This window comes from Candida margitis (genome assembly GCF_024628925.1).
Source record: "Candida margitis strain CBS 14175 chromosome Unknown scaffold44, whole genome shotgun sequence".
NCBI lineage: Eukaryota > Fungi > Ascomycota > Pichiomycetes > Serinales > Debaryomycetaceae > Lodderomyces > Lodderomyces margitis.
Genome location: NW_026261756.1, coordinates 38,574 through 60,625, shown reverse-complemented (window position 1 = coordinate 60,625; position 22,052 = coordinate 38,574). Strand labels below are relative to the sequence as shown.

The 22,052-nt window shown below is 40.3% G+C and overlaps 11 protein-coding genes across 11 annotated transcripts; 6 read left to right on the top strand and 5 right to left on the bottom strand. All coding sequences in view use genetic code 12, as the record gives it.

Moving 5' to 3' along the window:
- Positions 1-10: 10 nt before the first annotated feature.
- PRO2 (glutamate-5-semialdehyde dehydrogenase) lies at positions 11-1,315 on the top strand (the record flags this gene model as incomplete). Its single annotated transcript, XM_051813017.1, has 1 exon — positions 11-1,315. The coding sequence occupies one exon, from the start codon at positions 11-13 to the stop codon at positions 1,313-1,315; it is 1,305 nt and encodes a 434-aa protein (XP_051673311.1).
- A 7-nt stretch (positions 1,316-1,322) lies between these two features.
- On the bottom strand, positions 1,323-2,159 carry MET8 (bifunctional precorrin-2 dehydrogenase/sirohydrochlorin ferrochelatase; the record flags this gene model as incomplete). The annotated part of the gene is made up of 1 exon (XM_051813016.1): positions 1,323-2,159. The coding sequence occupies one exon, from the start codon at positions 2,157-2,159 to the stop codon at positions 1,323-1,325; it is 837 nt and encodes a 278-aa protein (XP_051673310.1).
- A 354-nt stretch (positions 2,160-2,513) lies between these two features.
- Positions 2,514-4,439, top strand: CANMA_001082 (GTPase-activating protein; the record flags this gene model as incomplete). Its single annotated transcript, XM_051813015.1, has 1 exon — positions 2,514-4,439. One exon carries the CDS (start codon positions 2,514-2,516, stop codon positions 4,437-4,439), a length of 1,926 nt encoding a protein of 641 aa, XP_051673309.1.
- An 862-nt stretch (positions 4,440-5,301) lies between these two features.
- RPS12 (40S ribosomal protein eS12) lies at positions 5,302-5,721 on the top strand (the record flags this gene model as incomplete). Its single annotated transcript, XM_051813014.1, has 1 exon — positions 5,302-5,721. One exon carries the CDS (start codon positions 5,302-5,304, stop codon positions 5,719-5,721), a length of 420 nt encoding a protein of 139 aa, XP_051673308.1.
- A 1,157-nt stretch (positions 5,722-6,878) lies between these two features.
- Positions 6,879-10,609, top strand: CANMA_001080 (uncharacterized protein; the record flags this gene model as incomplete). The annotated part of the gene is made up of 2 exons (XM_051813013.1): positions 6,879-9,425; positions 9,647-10,609. The coding sequence occupies 2 exons, from the start codon at positions 6,879-6,881 to the stop codon at positions 10,607-10,609; spliced, it is 3,510 nt and encodes a 1,169-aa protein (XP_051673307.1).
- Positions 10,610-10,888: 279 nt separating this feature from the next.
- CANMA_001079 (cornichon family protein) lies at positions 10,889-11,391 on the bottom strand (the record flags this gene model as incomplete). Its single annotated transcript, XM_051813011.1, has 2 exons — positions 10,889-11,285; positions 11,375-11,391. The coding sequence occupies 2 exons, from the start codon at positions 11,389-11,391 to the stop codon at positions 10,889-10,891; spliced, it is 414 nt and encodes a 137-aa protein (XP_051673306.1).
- Positions 11,392-11,869: 478 nt separating this feature from the next.
- CANMA_001078 (uncharacterized protein) lies at positions 11,870-15,205 on the bottom strand (the record flags this gene model as incomplete). The annotated part of the gene is made up of 1 exon (XM_051813010.1): positions 11,870-15,205. One exon carries the CDS (start codon positions 15,203-15,205, stop codon positions 11,870-11,872), a length of 3,336 nt encoding a protein of 1,111 aa, XP_051673305.1.
- Positions 15,206-16,239: 1,034 nt separating this feature from the next.
- Positions 16,240-18,486, top strand: CANMA_001077 (uncharacterized protein; the record flags this gene model as incomplete). Its single annotated transcript, XM_051813009.1, has 1 exon — positions 16,240-18,486. The coding sequence occupies one exon, from the start codon at positions 16,240-16,242 to the stop codon at positions 18,484-18,486; it is 2,247 nt and encodes a 748-aa protein (XP_051673304.1).
- A 244-nt stretch (positions 18,487-18,730) lies between these two features.
- Positions 18,731-19,141, bottom strand: HHT1 (Hht1p; the record flags this gene model as incomplete). The annotated part of the gene is made up of 1 exon (XM_051813008.1): positions 18,731-19,141. One exon carries the CDS (start codon positions 19,139-19,141, stop codon positions 18,731-18,733), a length of 411 nt encoding a protein of 136 aa, XP_051673303.1.
- Positions 19,142-19,786: 645 nt separating this feature from the next.
- FESUR1 (Fesur1p) lies at positions 19,787-20,449 on the bottom strand (the record flags this gene model as incomplete). Its single annotated transcript, XM_051813007.1, has 1 exon — positions 19,787-20,449. One exon carries the CDS (start codon positions 20,447-20,449, stop codon positions 19,787-19,789), a length of 663 nt encoding a protein of 220 aa, XP_051673302.1.
- A 623-nt stretch (positions 20,450-21,072) lies between these two features.
- On the top strand, positions 21,073-21,954 carry CANMA_001074 (palmitoyltransferase; the record flags this gene model as incomplete). Its single annotated transcript, XM_051813006.1, has 2 exons — positions 21,073-21,230; positions 21,594-21,954. 2 exons carry the CDS (start codon positions 21,073-21,075, stop codon positions 21,952-21,954), a joined length of 519 nt encoding a protein of 172 aa, XP_051673301.1.
- Between the last annotated feature and the right edge of the window lie 98 nt (positions 21,955-22,052).

Genomic DNA, 22,052 nt, shown 5'->3' with positions numbered 1-22,052 from the left:
CTTCCAAGCCATGTCAGGAGAAGCGATAGCAAAGGAGGCAAATACGGCCTTTGCCCAGCTTAAGGTGCTTACAAACACCGAGAGATCACAAGCATTGGAAAAGATTTACAAGTCTTTAAAGGAACATAAGTCGTCTATTCTCGAGGCTAATAAGCTAGATTTGGAAAATGCCAAAGCCAAGAATCTCGCATCGTCATTAATAAAGAGGCTAGACTTAGCCAACCCAGGAAAGTTCGACTCGATGCTCCAGGGTATATTGGATGTAGCTAACTTGTCCGATCCAGTGGGGAAGGTGACTTTGGCCAAAAAGATCGATGAGGGCTTAAACTTGTATAGGGTGACAGCTCCAATTGGGGTCTTGTTGATTATTTTTGAAAGCAGGCCAGAGGTAATTGCGAATATCACGGCTTTGGCAATCAAGTCGGGAAATTCAGCTATATTAAAAGGAGGAAAGGAGTCTTACCAGACATTTAAAGTTATGAGTAACATTGTTAGCGAGGCATTGGCCGACACCAAAGTTCCCTCCAAAGCAATCCAATTGATTGAAAGTAGGGAGGATGTGGCCGATTTATTGGACCAGGACAAATACATCGACTTGGTGATCCCTAGAGGCTCGAATGAGCTTGTGCGTAATATCAAGTCGAACACGAAAATTCCCGTTTTGGGCCATGCTGATGGTATATGTTCCATCTACGTTGACGCCAACTTTGATCCTGTAAAGGCAAGTAGGATCGTTGTTGACTCCAAGACAAACTATCCTGCAGGTTGTAATGCTGTTGAGCAGTTGTTGATTAATAAGGATATTGCTGGAAGCGAAGTAAAGAATCTCATCAAGGCTTTAGTCGACCTGAAGGTCACAGTTCATGTAGCACCCGAATTGAAGTCATTGGTTAAAGACTTGAACCAGGATTATGTTGTGGATGCTGACGATGATGCTTTTGATAAGGAGTATCTCTCGTTAGATATATCGGTGAAATTTGTCGATGACGTCAGAGACGCAATTGATCATATAAACAAACACTCATCTAAACATACGGAGTGTATTATAACTGAGAACGAAGACACGGCAAACTTGTTTTTGAAGAGTATTGACTCTGCTGGTATCTATTGGAACGCCTCCACTAGATTTGCAGATGGCTTTAGATACGGATTTGGAACTGAGGTGGGAATCAGTACCAACAAGATCCATGCAAGGGGTCCGGTTGGCTTAGAAGGGTTGATGAGCTATCAATACCAGTTGAAGGGCGATGGCCATATAGTTGGAGAATATGTAGGCGGAGGTAGAAACAAGTTGTTTGTGCACGAAGATATCTAGTGTGTATTTATGTACATATAAATTTTACAAACTCATCAAATTCACGAGGAGGGTAATTGGGAAAGCAGTTGACTATTTTATCAACTTGCTTGTACTCTGAGTCTGACCCTTCTGGAGTTAGTTTTATGCTGCTCCACTGTCTAATAGTGAAGAAATCTGTTAAATTCTTGATCCAAGACATACGTGTATCAATAGTGACTAAATCGTCATCTATCAATATCAATTCCCTTAACCGCGATCTTATCAACCCCAAGTTTTCAATAGCATTATTCACATCCACGCCTGCAAATTCTCTAGCGATGTTGTCCTTTATAAGTTTCGACAACCGGGGTGATTTTCCGTTTGTACTAATCATTATTTGCAAATTATCCTGGTTAATCATGCTTCCAAAGTAGAAATCGCACAATGGCGGTTTATCTGCTATATTCACAGGTAAGCGAAGTAACTTGCATTGATAATATATCTTGGTACTCAATTCGTAGTCATCGATGCAACAGCACACACAAGCAAATGTCTCATTTATAAGACATGAAACTTCTTCGTAATCTCCCGGGCCAATTTTTGTGTAATCCAACTTCAGTGTTGTATCCTCATACATTCGTAGATCTTCACTTTCATAGTTTCTTAAAATCAAGTTGTGAATCTTACCTTGTGAATTTAAATCTAGGATCTCTGGATGAACATCCTTGGTCACACCCGTCACGACCGTTATCCTAGCTTGAGCTACAATCAAATGGTGTATCCTAGAAAGTGCCACATCTCCAGCTCCAATCACAAGACAATGCTTGCCCCTCACTTGCCATGCCAAAAGAAGTGAACCCTTTGTCTCGCTCATTTGCCCCATGCAACGTGTTGACGCACCTAATTTAGAAATAAAAACAAGAAAAAAAAAATTTTTTTATTTTTATCAACAAAAGAGGTCAATACAAAAGAAAAAAAATTGTTAAAAGTAAGTTGACTGGGTAGTGTTTAGCGACGACTCATCCACGATACCCGAACTTAAACGACATAACAAAACCTCAAAGCAATTATCATTGAAAAACAGCACGAGATATACCATTATTTAGTTTGAAAGAGCTAGGAATTTCACAAGAAATAATTAATCAGAATAGTGATCAACCGGATTAGAGGTTTATGACCTAGACCCCATCCAAGATAAAAAGAAAAACCTACACCTTGTGAAACTCGTCCCAGAACTATGAACTACAGCAGAACTGAAAGAAGAAAGTCAATGGCGGAGCGTAGACCTAGCACTACATACACTCCTCCTGTCATTCCACACTTGGCGGGGTTAGAGAAGCCCCAGGATCAGTTCCTCAAAATTGATCAATGTGATGTTTTAATTATCGGCACTGGTCTCCAGGAGAGTATGTTGGCTGCCGCATTGTCATGGCAGGGCACACAGGTGCTCCATATTGATAACAAGGCATACTACGGGGATTCAACCTCAACCATGACTATTGAACAATTGAAGAAGTGGTGTGCTGACGTCAACCAGGGTAAAATTCCACACTTTCAAGATGCCCAAATTTACATTCCAGGTGGTAAGTTGAACAATCAGTTTAACTCAAGGGATTATGGCATTGACTTGACGCCCAAGATTATGTTTTGCCAGTCAGATTTGTTGACCTTGTTGGTGAAGTCACGTGTCTACCGTTACCTAGAGTTCCAATCTTTATCCAATTTCCACGTATTTGAAAATGACGACTTTCAGCAAAAGGTCAATGCTACAACCAAACAGGATATATTCACCGACAAGTCCTTGTCGCTCATCACAAAGAGATATTTGATGAAATTTTTGAAGTTTATTTTATTGGATTCAGACTACAAGCAAAAGGTAAAGCCATATGCAAATGAACCTATTCAGAAGTTTTTGAGAGAGGAGTTTAAACTTGAGGATCCTCAAATAAATGAATTGGTGTTCTCGATTGGATTAAGTTACAAAGAGGATATTAGTACAAAGGAGGCGCTCATTAAAATCAAACGATTTTTGTCGTCCTTTGACGTCTATGGTAAATTCCCTTGCATGGTGTCAAAATTCGGAGGTCCGGGCGAGTTGGCTCAAGGCTTTTGTCGTAGTGCAGCAGTTGCAGGTACAACTTATAAATTAAACACAAGTTTGGTTGATTTTGACCCCATGTCGAAAATAGCTCATTTTGACGATGGCTCGCATATAAAGATCAATGAAAAGGTTATTATTTCGCCCACTCAGTTGCCCAAGTTCCTACAATCAAGCTACAATCAAGTCACCGAGGGGTTGCAGCCACATTTTGTTACAAGGTTGGTCACAGTAGTACGCCGCGACTGCAAAGAATGGATATCGCAAAATGAGTCACTGGCTATTGTGGTGTTCCCTCCTCATTCCTTGCCCACTGCGAATGAATATTCGGTCCAAGTGATGATACAGAATGGCGCTTCAGGCGTTTGTCCCGAGGGCCAATCTATATGGTTCAGTCAAACGGTTGAACAGGACTTGAGTCGTGCTAAGCGCGATTTAGAGTCGGCATATTCCAAAATGGAGTCGTCGTTGTTGAGGGAGTCTTCAAACGACATTGATGGGATTCTAGACGAAACGGACTTTGTCGTTAACCAAGAAGGAACCCCAGTTTTGGCAAACTCCTTCAAATTGGGTTCTCACTTGCAAAACTTTCTTCCCCAAGAAAAATTAGAAGTTGTTTGTAAGATGGGGTATGTTGAAAAAACGTACATTGCCAATGACTTGTCAAACATATTTAAGCCAAGCCAGGAAAACAATATCGTTTACAGAGACACTCCTGACGCGCAAGATCAAATATTCTTTACAAACACCCCGAGCGCTGAATTGTCATATGATGGAGTTATAACGGACGTGAAGTCCTTATACCAGAGAGTAACAGGAACCACGGACGATTTTTTTGATGTTGATTTTGAAGACGAGGAAGATGAGTACGATCGAAACAATCAGCCAGTCATACCACCCAAGAGGTCGTCTGTTATTGGAGGTATTGTTGGAGGCGGGTCTGGAACTAGCTTGGCGGCTTTACGTGAACAACACGATGAGAGTATCAGCGATAATGCGATCGACAGTGACGAAGACATGGACGACAGCCATGCTCCATTTGGTGCAGAAGAAATGGAGTTGTGATCTACTAAGAGGTCATAATTTAAATATAGTACTTTGTGTAATATCTAATGTGTTAAATATTTAAAACGTACCACTTGTAGGACCTTCGATTGAAGCTGGATGTTGTCATACACAAAAGGGGTGTTTGCTTTTTCTTTGTCAATTTATGGTGGGATTCAACTCGTTTAACGATGGCCCATTTTAGAGTCCAACGAGTAATGAAAAACACTTCTGTTATTGCAGCGCTTTATTTAGACGTGGTTAAATGCCAAGCTTAAGTGTAATCCAAATACCTATTAATCTAAACAATTTTTTGCACTGCTTTTTTTGTCAAGTTTTGCAACCAATTTATTCCAAAAATGGAGAAAAGTTTCAGCAAAATACCCAGAAGTGCCTGACCATGATATAACATTAACATAACTACGTAGTTCTTTTTTATTCAATTATAATAGCCAACTCTTTCTAGTTTATAACAGGTGAGCATTTACATGCGATCCACACGCTGAAAGCCCAACAACGGAAGTTTGTCATGAAGGTAAATATCAAAACCAGACAGAGCCTCTGCTCAACTAGCCAAGGAATACCCCCATAAACTGCATTGGCTATTCCCGGCAATTGTAAATATACAACACTTCAGATCTCATCACGTGCACAAAATCACCTCAGGGCGGTAGCCCTAAAACACAATTTTTTTTCCTTTCTCTCTCTCTCTCTCTCTCTCTCTCGCTCTCGCTCGATGCGACAATGCTGAAAAATAATCATCTTCACAGCTTTTACTTTATACACTTTTTGCCTCCAAGATAAAACTTGACGACGAAGACCCACCGTTACGGAAAAAGGTTCAGAGCAGTATTATCATATAAAATTAATTTAGAAATTAACAATGTCTGATATCGAAGTTGAAGTTGAAACCGAACAAGTTGTTGCTGAATCATCAGTTTCAATTGAAGATGCTTTGAAGGTTGTCTTGAGAAACTCATTGGTCCACGATGGTCTTGCTAGAGGTTTACGTGAAGCTTCAAGAGCTTTGTCCAAGCGTGAAGCTCAACTCTGTGTTCTTTGTGACTCAGTTACCGAGGAAGCCATCATTAAGTTGATTGAAGCTCTCTGTAACGAACCAGAAGAGAAGATTCCACTCATCAAAGTCTCTGACGCCAAGCTCCTTGGTGAATGGGCTGGTTTATGTAAATTGGACCAAGAAGGAAATGCTAGAAAGGTTGTTGGTGCTTCATGTGTTGTTATCAAGAACTGGGGACAAGACTCTGACGAAAGAAACATTTTGTTGGAAAGTTTCTCTCAATAGATTTATAGTTGATACGGTTTAATTGTAAATTTGTTGATTTCAGATTGTATTGTAGAGATTTTCATAACTCTTAATAAGAAACTGGTTTTACAAGAGCAATAGCGGACGTTCGCTGAAAGGACAGAGGAGAATGCCCAAAGGGGGGAGGCTTTCCAAGCAAGGCCACTAGAGACTGTCATGTTTGAGAGAGGAGCAACATTGACAACCTCTGCACCGCCTTCTCTCTAGCTTAGTAGGCCTAGAACAATAATGTAGCCTAACTAAGCTCAATTTTGCATATGAACGTTCCACACATGTGAAAAATAGTCGCTAAAATTAGTTGCATAATGGCGAATCATTGACTGCAATAATTTCTAGCCTGTTTCATGCTCCTTAATCTCCCACTACCGTATGTAATTCTCATATGACACACAGAGAACTTTGATGTTGGTATTGGTTCTAAAGCATGTGTCTAATTTGAACTACGCCACAAAAGAACCTTTTTTTCTTGAATAATAATCTTTCCTAATTAGGAAATTTGACTTCTATTGTAAGCTCTTAAAGACGCTCTTTCAAGTTCAGCCTTTTGCAACGGGGTTGGTTTTGAGCCCTCTTTGTTTAAAGAGGACGTACTGTTTCTTTAGCTTGAATGATTTGTGGCACATTGACGTAGGTGAAGGTTTAGTTAGTGGAATTGTGGCTAGAAGCAGTCAACTTTTATTATTTGTCTTCCCTGCAAATATGTCTTTTTTTCCCTATTCTTGGAAATTTTCATCTTGCAAACTACGGAAATCCTTTGTTTCACAGCAACAAATATCGAAACGAGGTGGGTATTCTTTGTCTGTTTCGCGGTGTTTTAGTTCCTTGACAATCTTCATTCGTAGATTAACAAAAAAGAAAGAAGGGAAAAACTTTGAAAATTTTAATCGACCCTACATAAACACTTAATCCGACCTGCAGTTTGTGTCTTTTCGGTACTGTACCCCCATAGCAACCTTCGATTAATTCCCCAAACGGGGTAAAGAAGTTATATGCTTTCAATACAAGACTCGCAACCCAAGAAATTCTTGTAGCATGGCTCTAGCAAGTCTATAAATCTATATGTGTGTATATATATATATATATACAAGTAAGTCCGACTACTCGTCTATTACATCTTTTGCTCTCATCAACCAAAAATGCAAAATCACTTTCTACTATATTTTTATTTACTTGCTACAGCTTTTGCAGTATGGCCCTTTAATGATGAAGAAAATACACTAGGTGCAACACCCTCTACACCATGGTGGGAGGGAATTTTTGGAGGTGGCTCCAGCACCTCATCGCAAGCTTCGTCAACTGGACTACAACAAGCCACACTGTCACAAACTGTAGCAGCTACAACAACAAACTCTAATTCCCCCTCATCCAGCCAAGCACGGTATTCTAATTTATTTGGAGGAGGACCTAGCTCAACGCTGGTCAGCAGCATATCAGCACTTTCAACCACCTCACAACGGAGCTCATCCGGTTCTAGATCGCTTACATCCTCCGCTTCATCGACAACTTCGGAAGGTGGAATAGAAGGTTGGCTTGGGGGGATTTTCGGTGGTGGGTCAAGTACAGGCTCGTCTCAATCGCAAACCACAGACGAAACTCAACTGAACGCAGATGGAGACGGTGTTGCCAATCCGTATTCTCCAGTCAATGTCACATGCCCTGAAACTGCTCTCATACGTGAGGGGGATGGATTATCCGACAATGAAAAGAATTACATTGAGGCTAAACAGGAGCAGACAAACAAATATTTAATCAACTTTTTAAACAACAGAGCCAACTTGAGTGACTTTGATGCCGAATCATTCATCAATGACAATTCCGATGAACACAACATCACAATTGGGTTGGCTTTTTCAGGCGGTGGTTATAGAGCTATGTTGGCAGGTGCAGGGTCTGTCTTGGCTCTTGATGAAAGATTCGAAGATGCAAATAATAACGCATTAGGAGGGCTTTTACAAGCTTCAACTTACTTAGTGGGGCTCTCAGGAGGGTCTTGGTTGGTTGGTACTTTAGTTTTAAATGACTGGATTTCCATTGAGAATATTTTGAACGGCTCGGCCCAAATTTGGGATCTTGAGACGTCAATTTTGGATCCAAATGCCGGTGATTTGGTATCATTGGCCAGATTCTACACTGGGGTGGGTACTGCTATTGTCAACAAAAATAGAGCTGGTTTCAACACTTCTATCACCGATATCTGGGGCAGAGCTTTGAGTCACCAATTTTTAGACGATTCCAGTGGTGGTGCTAATGTTACTTGGTCCAGTGTCCGTAACTTGACCAGCTTTAAGGACCACACAATGCCCTATTCCATATTGGTAGCTAATGGTAAGACTGTTGAGGCCGAAGTGATTAGCCAAAATCTGACCTTTATTGTGGAAATCTCGCCATATGAGTTAGGTAACTTTGATACGTTGAATGCATTTGTAGATATCGAGTACTTGGGCTCCAGCATTGAAGATGGTGATTCACATCAATGTGTAAGGAACTACGATAATGCTGGTTTTGTCATGGGAACATCATCATCAGTATTCAATTCAGTCTTTTCAAACTTGGATGACTATGATGTCAGCACAATACTTAGACCCATCTTTGACCAAATCATGTCGGTAGTCAGTGATAGCAAAGATGATGTGGCGGTTTATAAACCTAATCCATTTTACGAGTCCTCGTATGCTCAAGAAGAAACGATCATTAATAATAACACTTTGTCTTTGGTTGATGGTGGTGAAGACGGTCAAAATGTCCCATTTTACCCCTTGATTCAAACCGAGAGAGGAGTCGATGTAATCTTTGGTTTTGATAATAGTGCTGATACTAAAGAAAACTGGCCCAATGGAACTTCATTCACAGAAACTTACAAGTGGCAATTTTCCAACCAAGGAAAAGGAACTCCATTCCCTTACGTTCCTACTGTGGACACATATTTGAGTAATGACTTGAAAGAAAAGCCAATATTCTTTGGCTGTAACGCATCGGCTTTATCTGACCTTGCTGAGTTTCACAAAGACAACGTGGTGAACGAAACGGACATACCATTGGTTGTATACTTGTCTAATCACCATGAATCATACTTGTCAAATTTTTCAACCTTCAAATTGGCCTACGAGAATGCAGAAAAGACAGGAACCATTAGAAATGGTTATGAAGTTATGTCTTCTGGTAATTTGACGGGCGATTCAAACTGGGCCACATGTGTTGGTTGTGCCATCATTAGGAGACAACAAGAGAGGCTAGGCCAAGAACAAAGTGAAGAGTGTGCTAAATGCTTCCAAGAGTACTGCTGGACAGGAACAGCCGAAGATGCTCCCCAGGTTCCTGAGCTTGGATCTGGCCTGGGAAGCTCTAGTAATTCTTCAAGCTCCAGTAGTTCTACTGTTTCTTCAAGCCAACAAGGGAATAATTCTACAATTGCTGGGGAATCTCGAACAGCTAGCGCACTGGCTACTACTACTGCTACTACTGCGACTACCGCTACCACAACTGGTTTGGTTATTGGCGGTGGAGGAAATTCGGGATCCAACAGTTCACCTGCTTCTACTGAATCGACCACGACCTCAGGTCCTACAACCTCCAATGGACCTACAGCTTCATCTTCACCAAGTTCTTATACTGGTCATGGAATCAAAGCTGCTTCATCATCTTCCTTCTTTATCGTTGCCGCTCAATTATTTATGAGCTATCTTGTGACATTTGTATAGTTCGTTTAGTATAATACCCTTTCTTTCTGTATAATAAAAGTCGTTTAATTCTTTCTTCTGGTAGCACCGTTTGTTGCAAATATTTCAGATTCGGCGCGTCAACAAACCCTTTTCTTACGCTTCCTTGTAAATGAGCAATTTCGACACTCGTGAAAGAGAGATTCGGCGCCAGGCTAGAATCAGAGGGTCAGGGTATGTTTGGATAGTTGATTACACCAAACAGAAAGGATACTAACAAAGACTACAGTAAGCGTGTAATTCAAGCGCACAAATTGAAAATCGTTGATGAGCAACAACTGATCGAGCTGGAAGACAACACATACATTCTTGAAGGCAAGGACACCCTCAGGAATAACCCTGACATCTCTTCAGAATATGCCGTCTTGAAGTCTCTTCCCGCTAGCCAGCAAAAGCGAGGGAGGGGGCGTCCTAAGAAAAAAAGAGCAGGAGGACGAAAGCCGAGTTCACATGTAATAAAGCCAATCAGCGAATTGGTAGAGAAACAGGACAAAACATTCGAGACCAAACCAGGTTCCATAGCAAATAGCGTACCAAACTTGCCCTTGGAATCATTTTCTCGAAGACCTGCTATTCCACTTACCATAAAGCCTGATCCAGTACATGATTACCGTATTGTGGATCATCCACAAGGATTTGGAACGGAAAATCAGCTTCTCAAACAGGAGGAAGTTCGTTTGTTGGATGTTTTACGACGCTTGGTTGAAGAATTCAAATCAGATGTTCCATATTCTGCCCAATTCAAAAAGCACGTTTTCATGGCGATTGACCAGGTACGTGACACATCTGTGTCGCTTGAGCTGACAGCAAAGTCCATTTCCAAGCTTGAAAAAGAGAAGGAACAACTACGAGACAAGATTTTGGTGGTGAAGGGTCAAAGTAGGAATGTGGCACTTGTATTGAGTGAGTTGAGAGAAAAGGAGAGAAATAAGAACCTCGAATATGAGTTGATGAGATCGATACATGAAAGGATGGGCACTTTGAAACAAGAAGCAAACGGTGCATCGCCTTTAGGTCTGGATACCCTGGGGACAGTGGAGGCACAATTGACTGCTTTGAAACCTCTATTTAAGCATGAAGAAGGCATTGTTTCGAAGTTAAGTTACGTGAATGAGAAATTAAAAGACAAAGAAGGGGAATTTCCAACGTAAAGCTTGCAAAACTTGGACATTTAGAAGATATGACGCCAACCGGAAGTATTTGGCACTTTCCAATTAGTCATCTAGAGACTGGTTTTGAGTAAGCTCGTGTACACCAAAGCAGACGGTACCTGGGTCTCAGTCATAAACAGTAGAAACTCTACACTTTGATACAATAAATGTTGATGTATTAGTACACGTTTAGAACTCACTATATAAAATGGGAGCATCTCTCATCACCAACGAAAATGTCTACTAATTCACGTCACCTTGTGAACACCTGCGCTCCGATCAGTGGTCATCCTTAACCAATGCCATGATCATTCTATACAAATAAAAGAAAAACATCACCAAATGGAAACCCAACTTCAGGAAACTCTCCTTCTTATGTTTCGATAACGTCCTGAATATTTCAGTTGCATCCAATAAATGATTCTTGGTGTAAAATTTGTTGACATTGTAGGCCAACAATGGCAAATTGAGCAAGAAACAGAACCAATAGCCATTGACCAAGAATAATAATGCGATAAATGCATGTAAACCGGCCTCAGGGATGAACCACGGATTCAACTTGTTACATAATTCAATGGGATTGATATAATCACACTCCAAATCGGAGTACATAATTGTGAAAAACACTTGTGAAAACAAATTAACGGCATTCACGACAACCGCAAAAATAAATAACCTGCATTTCAAAGTGTTAGTAAAAAGCTCGCGGGGGAAAACAATCAATCATTGATTCAAATTAAGCCTATTTTTTACTGCATCACATACCATCCTTCGCCGTTCATCGTTGCAGTGTGTCTCTAAAGGGGGGGGGGATGCTTTAAACTTTAGCAAAGAAATTTTCTGATTAAAAACGAAATTGACATCGATAATTTTTTTTTTTTTATTTTATTTTTGTTTTATTTTTATTTTATTTAATTTTTCTCTTCTGTGATTTTTGCTTTTGCTTTTTGCGAGTATAACAATGAGCGCAAAATGATAAGCACTGTGGGAGAAAGGCGGCCAAACAGTCTTTGCATCGCTATTCTTCTTCCTGTATTGATCTAGAAGTGGCTGCTTGCATAGAATGCTAGCTTGTGACTTTTTGTGTGTGGACGACTGTGATTAAGCGGACGTTTATATTTTAGTGGCACACGAGTACAAGCTAAGTATAGCACAGAAAAGACGAAAAACATCCAGGAGAGTATGCTTAGACAAGCTTATCTATGACGGCAATATATCTCCCAATTCATTGGTTCTTGTATATACATTTCACTAGATAACCTACTTGGGGAAATATTTTCTATATAATACGTAGGCCTCACGTCGGTAAGCATTCGAGATGTCTAATCCATCGAGGCTCCTCAAGTGTTTAAAGAACATGATAGTTGTGGCTTGGTAAACTTCTCTTTCTCTTATTGTTGTGATTCGGCTTGCTCTTTCCAATTGCTGGCAAAATGCCTGGTCCCTTTCACCCCAGATCTCACTGCGATCAAAGTCGTTTAATATTTCGGTAAACGCTTCAATCTCATCCACTGTAGCCAAGTCAATATCAATATTCGCTTCATCTTCAGCAAAAATATAGTCATACAAAGACTTGCTAAAGGCATTTAATCTTAAATCTAGCGAAACCAACTTCTCCTTCGAATTAGCGAGGCATCTCAATGCTTTAATAGGGCTCGGTAGTTTATTACTCAATAACCACAACTTTTTCAAACCCTTCAAGTCAGAAAGTGGCTCAATGGACCTTAATTTGTTAAAATTTAGATTCAAGTATTGCACATTTGGAAACATATTCGCAAAATCATTCGGCAAGTGACTCAAATTCATTGCTGATAGAGTAAGCTTGTTGATTAAAGGAAATGTGCCGGTTGGTAACATTCGGTTACCCGACAAATCCAAGCACCTCAATTGATCACATCTTGCAGCAGACGAGCCCCAAGTTTGATGCAACCCTAGCTGCGACTTCATTGATATCTCTTCAATGATGTTACACCTGGGTAGTTGTATATTGGTTATCGCATTGCCATCAAATCTTAAACATAGCAACTGCTTTATGCTTGAAATGTCAAAATGAACCAAGTTATTCTGATTAACCAGTAATTTTCTCAAACTCATACTCACCAAATCGAACTTTGCCACTCTATTTTTGTCACAGTTCAAAACTCTCAAGGCACCAAGATGGTTTATATTATCAATTGCTTCAATCATGTTATTGGAGACATTCATTTCTTCAAGATATGCCCATCGATACTCCGCGAGATTCAATGTCCTCAATTTGTTAAAAGACAAGTCCAACTTTGTCAAATTTGACAAATTCTTTAAGCCACTGATATCATCAATGCTGTTGTGTGATAAATTGAGCGTCGTCAAGTTGATGTTTCTGGAAAGATTTGTCGTTTCTGTCAAGTGATTGTGCTCAAGATTGAGACGCTGTAGATTTGTCAATTCACTAAACCCGCTTTTGTCTTCCACAATGTTCTCTGATAAATCAAGTTCTTGTATTCCGCTTGGAAGGCCACATAAATACTTGATATTATTACCCGAAGCCTTTAACCTCTTCAACACAGGCAAGAACTCAAACAAGTCAATTAGGAACCTCAAGTCGCAGTGAGACAAATCTATATACTCAACATCCTTCCAGGAGGAAATTTCCAACTTCAATTCTAGCACATCGTTAAGTGCAGACACTAACTCCCTTCTTGATTCGGAAAAGGATACATTCATCAACTGTGATACTTTAGTAACATCACCAGCAACAAATTCATTGCCACCATTATCAGCACTTTTATCAAATGAGCTTGGCTCATGAAATGAAACTTCAAAGTTGGTCTTTTTTGCTTTCGAGTTTGCCTTTTTCAAAATGCCAGGCAACTCGGTCTCATCATCGGTCTCATCATCGGTCAAGTCCTCAATATTGTCTAATGTTTTATTCTGGGTTTCAGTACTAATCCACTTTTGATTAAGTGGATCAAACACCATTCCTGGGTATGCATGCGATAAGCTTATGTTTGGTTGTGGTTTGCCATTGACGAGAGGGGATATGAATTTTCCACGCAATTCAGAAACTGATCTCAACTTGATTGTGCCAACAGAGTCCTCATATTTGCTATCAAAGCCCATTGGTTCTGATTGGTTGGGCTGATTGCTCTCAAGAGTCCTCAGTGACACTGGCTCTTCACTTTCTGAGGACTGTGAATTTGAAAAGTCTTGTGTGTACAAAGAGCCTTGCATGACATTTGCATCTGCAACTATGTCCAACTGTGATTTGAATGTCACATCTGTGTGGATGCTATCCACCCCCATTTCGTCTTCGCCCTCAGAATCATTTGTTATGGAAGTAAACTCATTGGAGACCTGTTTATGCTGTTCATTTGCATCATTGTCCACACTTTTCTCTTCAGAACTATAGCCCGTACTGAATGATGCGTAATTACTCTCATGGATTTCTGTGGCTGCATCTGTGTGCACAGGATTTTTCTTGGGCGTAGAAGTCGCAGTCTCTTTAGAAACACTCCTAATGCGACCAATTTGTCCTTTATGGCCCTTCTTCACAATCTCAGAGAAGACATTTTCTGCATTTATCTTGTATGCATTGGCAGTATACGACTTTGTTTTGGTAAAATCCTTGATGCTTATTTTGGAAGGAATATTGGACGTTTGTAAATTCTCAATCAACGGAGGGTTTTTCAAGTCTATTCTTTTGTAGCTTGGTCGGTTATTCACTTGAGCTGGTGTGTTTTTATTGGAGGCAAAATTTTGTAGCACGCCCTCGAGTTTCATCCTTGTAAATGTGTCGTAGTTGTAGTTATATAATTTCAATGGCGACTGAGGTTTCAGTCCGTTAAAGTCAGCAGCCACCGGGTGCAGTGATGACGATATCTTTCTCATTGTGCCCACAGGCGTCGAGGCCATTGAGGAAGCTGATGCTTCCTTGATTGATGTTTCCTTTGGATCCTGGAATATATGTTGCAAGTTTTTCTCGGCAGGGCTTTCAAACGTCGATACCCAAGGAAGATTTTCTTTCATTTGTATATCCGAGTTGTGAATTACGGTACTGCTAGGTTGAAACTCCATGGATTTAATGTTGTGATTCAAGAGGTTGTTACCAGTGTTTGATTTTAACCCGTCATTTGTCGAAGATTGAGTCCATTTTTCTTTCAACTCTTCTGGCATCCACTGCGGAGTAGCACCATATGATTGCGAGTTTTGGCGCAGTGAATCGTGCTGTTCATCTTCAACAAGTATACTCCCCCCTAATTCTTTCGATTTTGCATTCGGATGAGACTTGTAGTGAAATGTGTTTGGGACAGAAACTTGGGGAGAATTACCATCGTCTTGTTGTAAAATTGTGCTTTTGTTTCCCGAAAAGTTTTTATTCGGAATATAACTAATTCTTTTTTGATATACTGATGGTTGCCGAGGATTCAAAAGTGAAGGTTGTGACCCTTTTAGTTTTAATCCTGTGTGCGCTTGGTTCTCTTTGGAATGACTTGTGGTAGGATTCTGGTCATTAATGTTTGGAGGTATGTTGTCCCCCCTTTTCGAATTAGTCTCCAGAGAATCATCAATAGGTGCATGATTTGTCACGCTGCCATTACAGCTATTCTGCAGAAACATTGTTTAAACTCTGTGCTGACTTTATGTGATCACTTCGAAGATTGGGTGTTGCAAAAGGTATCGTTTGTTTACATTTTTGTTTTTGATTTAATAAATTTCTCTCCGCCCAGACACGTACTTTTTTTTTTTTGCAACGGGATACTCACTCTATGGTATATTAGCTATGTCAACTGCTCTAACGAAAAATCTTAAATACCAAAAAGAAGTAAAGGCATTATAAACTACGAAACGTAAAATGAATGTGGTACCACGCTAAATGAATTAGGTAAGAGATTGGGCTATTGCAAGCTGGTAAGCATTTTGTAATGAATGTATTCAAAATGAGTAAGATAAATTAAAACTACCGAGCTTGTAATAACGCAATGCCACCTCTTAATACTCTTGCATTGCTCTATTGTTTAATTCGGTTAACACCTCTCTCATTAACTACTACTAGTGGCTCAATAGTGTCAAGGAGATCTTCAAACCGGCCTTTTGATGGTTACATAGTTCTAGCGTGTACTAAAGCTGAGTGAAATACCTCCCCTCCAGACATATCAAAAGGATGACAGTAGCGCAAATAAAAGAGGCTGATTCAAACACCAGTAACGGGACATCTCCAACAGCGCTTCCCTACATCTGCAGATTAGCCAAGTTTTGACTTTTCCATGTTGTAATCCGGACTTCATTTAGATCTCGATTGACCAGACTTTAGAATCAGCCCATTTAGCCAACTGCAATTCTCGTGAGTCTTGCTTGAGGATGAGGGGAAATCAATGGAATCAACTATGTAGCTTTGGCGGGTTATAGCAACCTCAGTATGTGCATTGATATATTTATTGACTGTGCCTCCTTAATTTTTTTGATTTCGATTTTCGGTGATTCTGTGTGTCTCTAGAATCGGTTTGATAATTTGTAACCAAAAAAAAAAAGGTTGACATAATTTTTGTAACTCAAGTTTACAGGTTTCCTCTCCCCTTTTTACCTCAACTTCATATATTAGAATATCCCGAGGGGACGTACATTGAAATATCGGAGAGAACAAAAAGGTAAACATGGCGTACGATCCTCACACACATGCTGATTACCAGTCCAATGAAGCTGCTGCAACTGCCAATACTATTGACACGCAATCTATAAATTACACAACCGCGCCTTCCCTGACACAAGAAGAACTGTATAATATATCTCAACCATCACAGGCAATAAATCCTCATACGATATCAAGTACAGCCAGCCACCAGCATCAACAAGAACAAGAACTTCTTTCCGAGTATACTGTGCCCAATCCGCCCATCTCGACAAAACAGTCAAACGCTGTTGCCGCGGACCAAGGTCCTGTCGGGGATACGACGGAACAACCACGGACATTGTGGATGGGTGATTTGGACTCCTGGCTCGATGAGAACCAGATTGCAGACCTTTGGTGGAACTTATTGCAGAAGAAAGTTGTTGTAAAGATAATAAAGCCAAAAACGTTGAAACTTGATCCGCAATTTCAAGGATTGACCAATTCCGGCTACTGCTTTGTTGAATTTGAAACTTTTGAAGATGCTCAACAAGCATTGAGTTTGAACGGGCAATTACTACCTGATATCGCCATGCCATCGCAACAACTCTATCCGAATAACCCGGATAACCAGAAAAAGTACTTTAGGTTGAATTGGGCCAGTGGAGCTACCTTAAGCGCTCCAATTGTTCAGATACCAGAGTATTCCCTATTTGTTGGTGATTTGTCGGCATCTACCACTGAAGCCCATCTTTTAGCATTTTTTCAAAAAAAGTTTCCCAATTCAATCAAGACTGTAAGGGTGATGACCGATCCGGTGTCAGGAAAATCGAGATGCTTCGGTTTTGTCAGATTTACTGAGGAGCTGGAGAGGCAGAGAGCTTTAACTGAAATGAATGGAGTTTGGTTTGCAGGCAGGCCATTACGAGTTGCGCTTGCCACACCTCGCAGCACGAATTATCGCAAGTTTTCGAAACCAAACAACGTGCCATTTTCGCAGCAAGGTGACTATTACAGTTCCGACTCTACTTCTGGTGTACAGATGCCACCAGAAATGATGTTTCTTCCACCTGGAGCGCCACAAAACCAAATGGGCGGTAGTCCATTGTTTGGTTACTTCAATCCAATTCCTAACGATAGATCGCCAGGTGCTTTGCATTTACCACCGGACTTGGATAACAATTTTTTACAGCACGATCCACAAAGTCAGGGGCAGCCTTATATGTCCCCGTCCTTACCAATTCCTCCTCAGCAAAGCCCAATGCAATCCCAGATACTGCTGACTCAGTATTCTGATCCAAATAATACAACTGTTTTTGTTGGAGGCCTATCTTCTGAGGTCACCGAGGCCACGCTATTCACCTTATTCAAACCTCTTGGTATCATCCAACAAATTAAGATTCCGCCAGGTAAGAATTGTGGATTTGTAAAATATTCCACTCGAGAGGAGGCAGAGAGAGCAATTGCTGCCATGCAAGGGTTTATTATTGGTGGCAATAGAGTCAGGTTGAGCTGGGGTAGAGTTTCGATGAATAATAAAAAGTATCAACGACAGCAACATCAAGTAGCACAGGCTGCTCAGATGCAAGTAGCAGCGGCATTATCTATGGGTATGGACCCATCGTCTGCCATTGCCGCTGCTGCTGCCGCTGCTGCCGGTGGATTCCCACCTGTGATGCCCCAATCACATCCTCACCAAGTACCACCACATATGCTTGGTCCTGGGCCACAAATAAACATGCCTCCACCGCCTCCTCCTCCTGCGGCGGCGGCGGCGGCGGCAGCAGCAGCAGCAGCAGCAGCACAAGTTCATTCTATGGGTATTCCTGTCCCTCCTCATCAATACGGACAATATGGTGGCAATATCCAGCCACAGTCTTCAGAGGAAGGTGAATCTATAGATACAACAAGCACCAGGGCTGGAGTAGAAACGGGTGAAAGTGAGCCATCGTATACAAGTACTCCTATAAGAGGAAGTGGTAAGGATGCCGAAGCCGCTAGTCGGAATGCTCCATTTCAAGGTAAAGCTTTCCGGTACGGGTACTCTCGTGAACAAGTACCACCACCACCACAGCAACAGCAACAGCAACACCAAGAAGGTGGCGATGATGAAAATTTGATAAATTCAATGAACAAGATGAAATTAACTGATGACAATGGTTCCGAAGCATTTGGCGATTCACTGGTTTACCAAATGCTAGAATACAAGCAGCAAAATAAGCTTGGGGAACATGCGGAAACACCCAGCAAATCGGACAAGAAGGGACCCGAACTGAGGACGAGGGAAGAGTGAGTAGAGATTACACTGTCAACGGGGGAAGAGTAAATAGAGATTACAACAGTGTATGTATTTTTACATTTACAATACACCACTTCAACAATGTAAAAACAGTTCTACATATCGAATATCTCTACACTTGCAATGATATCAAAAGGTATTAAAATTACCCTATATAAAAACGAAAAAGACAAACCCAAGGAGAAATAAAAAAGAAAAAGAAGAACATGATTAGCGTAGCATCAATAGAGCTGAATCATTATGTTCTTTCACCTCTCAATCTTCTAGCTAATTGGATGTCCTTCTTTTGGATAGTAACTCTCTTGGCATGGATAGCACACAAGTTGGTGTCTTCAAACAAACCGACCAAGTAAGCTTCAACAGCTTCTTGTAAAGCACCAATAGCAGAAGATTGGAATCTCAAGTCAGACTTGAAATCTTGAGCAATTTCTCTAACCAATCTTTGGAAAGGTAATTTTCTAATCAACAATTCAGTCGACTTTTGGAATCTTCTAATTTCTCTCAAAGCAACGGTACCTGGCTTATATCTGTGTGGTTTCTTGACACCACCGGAAACTGGTGCTGATTTTCTGGCTGCTTTGGAAGCTAATTGCTTTCTTGGTGCCTTACCACCAGTAGACTTTCTTGCTGTTTGTTTAGTTCTGGCCATCTTTTGATGTAAATTGTATATATATTTGTAATGGTATTTGACCAAAAGAAGAAAAGTAATGAATTAAATAAAGGGGGGCAAAATTTTCTGGCAACAAAATTAAAAACTTTTGTGAAAAGAGGGAAAACTGATCAGTATTTACCACAACGACAAAATAGGAAAAAAAAAAAGCAAATGATTATTCTATATGTTGTGCCTCTCCTTTTAATTTTTGTTCTTTTTCTTTTTTTTTTTTCTGTTGTTCTTTAACTATTACAACTGAACTCAATCAAATTTCAATTTTTGTTTGTGCGGATTTCAAAGTCATTTTTTTGGTTTTTTGTTAGAGCAGCATATGTGTGTGGGCAGATCCATCGTGTTTCACAAAATTATTCGCTCTCTTATCGGGGAAAGTCAATTGTGACTTTTATTATTTTCTGCTGTGTGTCGTGAAAAAAGAGTTTTGTTAATGACATTGAATGACAGAAAAAAAAATTGATTCGTGACAGAAAGTCGTGTGGAGGGACTCAAAAAAATCCAATCAAAGTACTCTTACTCTACCAGTGTTCATAGTCAAGTGCATCTGATTCTCACGGTCGATCGGCTGATTATAATTTAGATGTTATAATATTATCTACATACTCGTACACACACACACACACACACTCAGCTCCTGTACCATAATCTGGTAATTCTCGTCTTCATCATCTTCTTTTGCAATTGGAAAACACCATACATCAAAGCTTCTGCTGTTGGTGGACACCCTGGTACGTATATATCAACTGGAACAACTCTATCACAACCTCTCACAACTGAGTATGAGTAATGGTAGTATCCTCCACCATTAGCACATGAACCCATAGAAATAACCCATTTTGGATCGGGCATTTGATCGTAAACTTGTCTCAATGCTGGCGCCATCTTGTTGGTCAAAGTACCAGCAACAATCATAATATCCGATTGACGTGGTGAAGCTCTGAAAATAATACCCAATCTATCTTGATCGTATCTTGGTGCTGAAACATGCATCATCTCTACCGCACAACATGCCAATCCAAATGTAACTGGCCAGAACGACGACTTTCTAGCCCAGTTTGCTATAGCATCTAATGAAGTTAATGCATAATCTATAGGGCTCGAAGCAGTCTTTTCTGACATTAATGGGAAATCAGTGGGTAATTGCTTTGGAGTTAATTCTTTTGATGAAACATGACGTTTAGATATGGTTTGAGATACTGGAAGTTGAGTTATGGATGGTGCTAACGATGACGTGATCGGCCTTATTTGACCTACTTGTCTGAGTATAGTAGTTTTATTTAACGAAAACATTGGACTTTGTTTTTGATTGGATATGCAATAATAACTTTGAATTAATAAGGATTAGAATATGTGGCAAAAAAAGGTTGATATTGTCGTAGTATTATGTTCCAATAAGGTGGCTAGGATTATCGACGACTTCTATAAATGATGGCAAATACTGGTATCCAGTTAGTTTTGTTGAAGTGTCCTCAAGAAGTGTTTTATAAACAGGAAGAAAAGAAAAAAAAAATTTAACTCCAGTGTATCATTCTGTTTGTTAAGCAAAATTCAAAATTTGTTGATTGGACAGAAAAATATAAAACTTAGAAACAGCAGTGTCGATGTCCGAACATGTAATTGTACGACATACGAAGGTACGAGCAAAAGTTTGTTACGGAGGAATTTCTTGCAAGACGTGTGTAATGCTGAATACAGCCACGGCATCACCAATGAGAATGCTCAAACGAAGCACACTCCTCCTATCGTGCGAGCAATGTTGCTGCATCTTTGCATCGCTTTTCCCCAAGCTTTTCTTTTCAGGGATAATAACATGGTCGTTGTTGGTTATGTTTCTCATAGCACCTAAATATACCGAATCACACACTGCATTGTACATACAATCTGCCATGCTCATCCTACTATACCTTCTCAGCATGGTTGCATATTTCAAAACAATACATACGGGGCCTGGCTCGCCTTTGGATTACCCACAATTGAAGATTCGCAACTTTTCTGACAATCCGTTTGATGACTCCGCCCGTTCAGGTCCACAGCCCGACCAAGAACCACCAGAATTTATGACTGTACATACGTTGAAGCTAGGTGGGAACCAAGGGTTCCGCTATTGCAGCAAATGTAATTGCTGGAAGCCCGATCGGACGCATCATTGCTCAAAGTCAGGGAAGTGCATTTTGAAAATGGACCATTATTGTCCCTGGTTTTCGATTTGTATTGGATACTTTAACTACAAGTTTTTTGTTCAATTCTTGTGTTATTCGTCTTTATACTGTTGGGTCTTGTTTGGAGTTACCTTTAGGATCTTGTACGATATATTTGCCACAGATAAGTACCAAGAAGGCTACATTTCCATCAACTTAATACTTGTATGTGTGTTGTCGTTGACTTTTGGGTTTTCATTGAGTTTGTTTTCACTCTTTTCACTATACATGGTTAGCAAGAATACAACTACAATCGAGTTTCAAGAACAGAGGTGGAACTATCGTGGTGTTGATCGATACAATTACGAGTTTGATGCCAATGGGAAACAAAAGAAGCTCTCCAATATCTTTGATCTTGGAAAAAGACAGAATTTCAAAGAAGTGTTTGGAGACGGATGGATGTCCTGGCTTCTACCTGTATCGGTGACTAAAAAAGTTGCCGATTCCGGATTCAAAAATGGAATCAACTTCAAGGTCAACGAAGAAGTTTATAAGAAATGGTGCAATAATGCTGAGTTGCAGAACCAGTTGAACGAGCAACTACTGAACTTCAAAGATAGAGTAAGAAGAGAAAGAGAAAGTTATGTAGAGGTATAGATTGTAAATGCATTATTTTTACCGAATGTGGTAGGGTAGCTGTGCGTGTGCGTCTTTTGGTGAAAGCAAAAAAAGAAAAAAGAAAACTTGGAAAATCG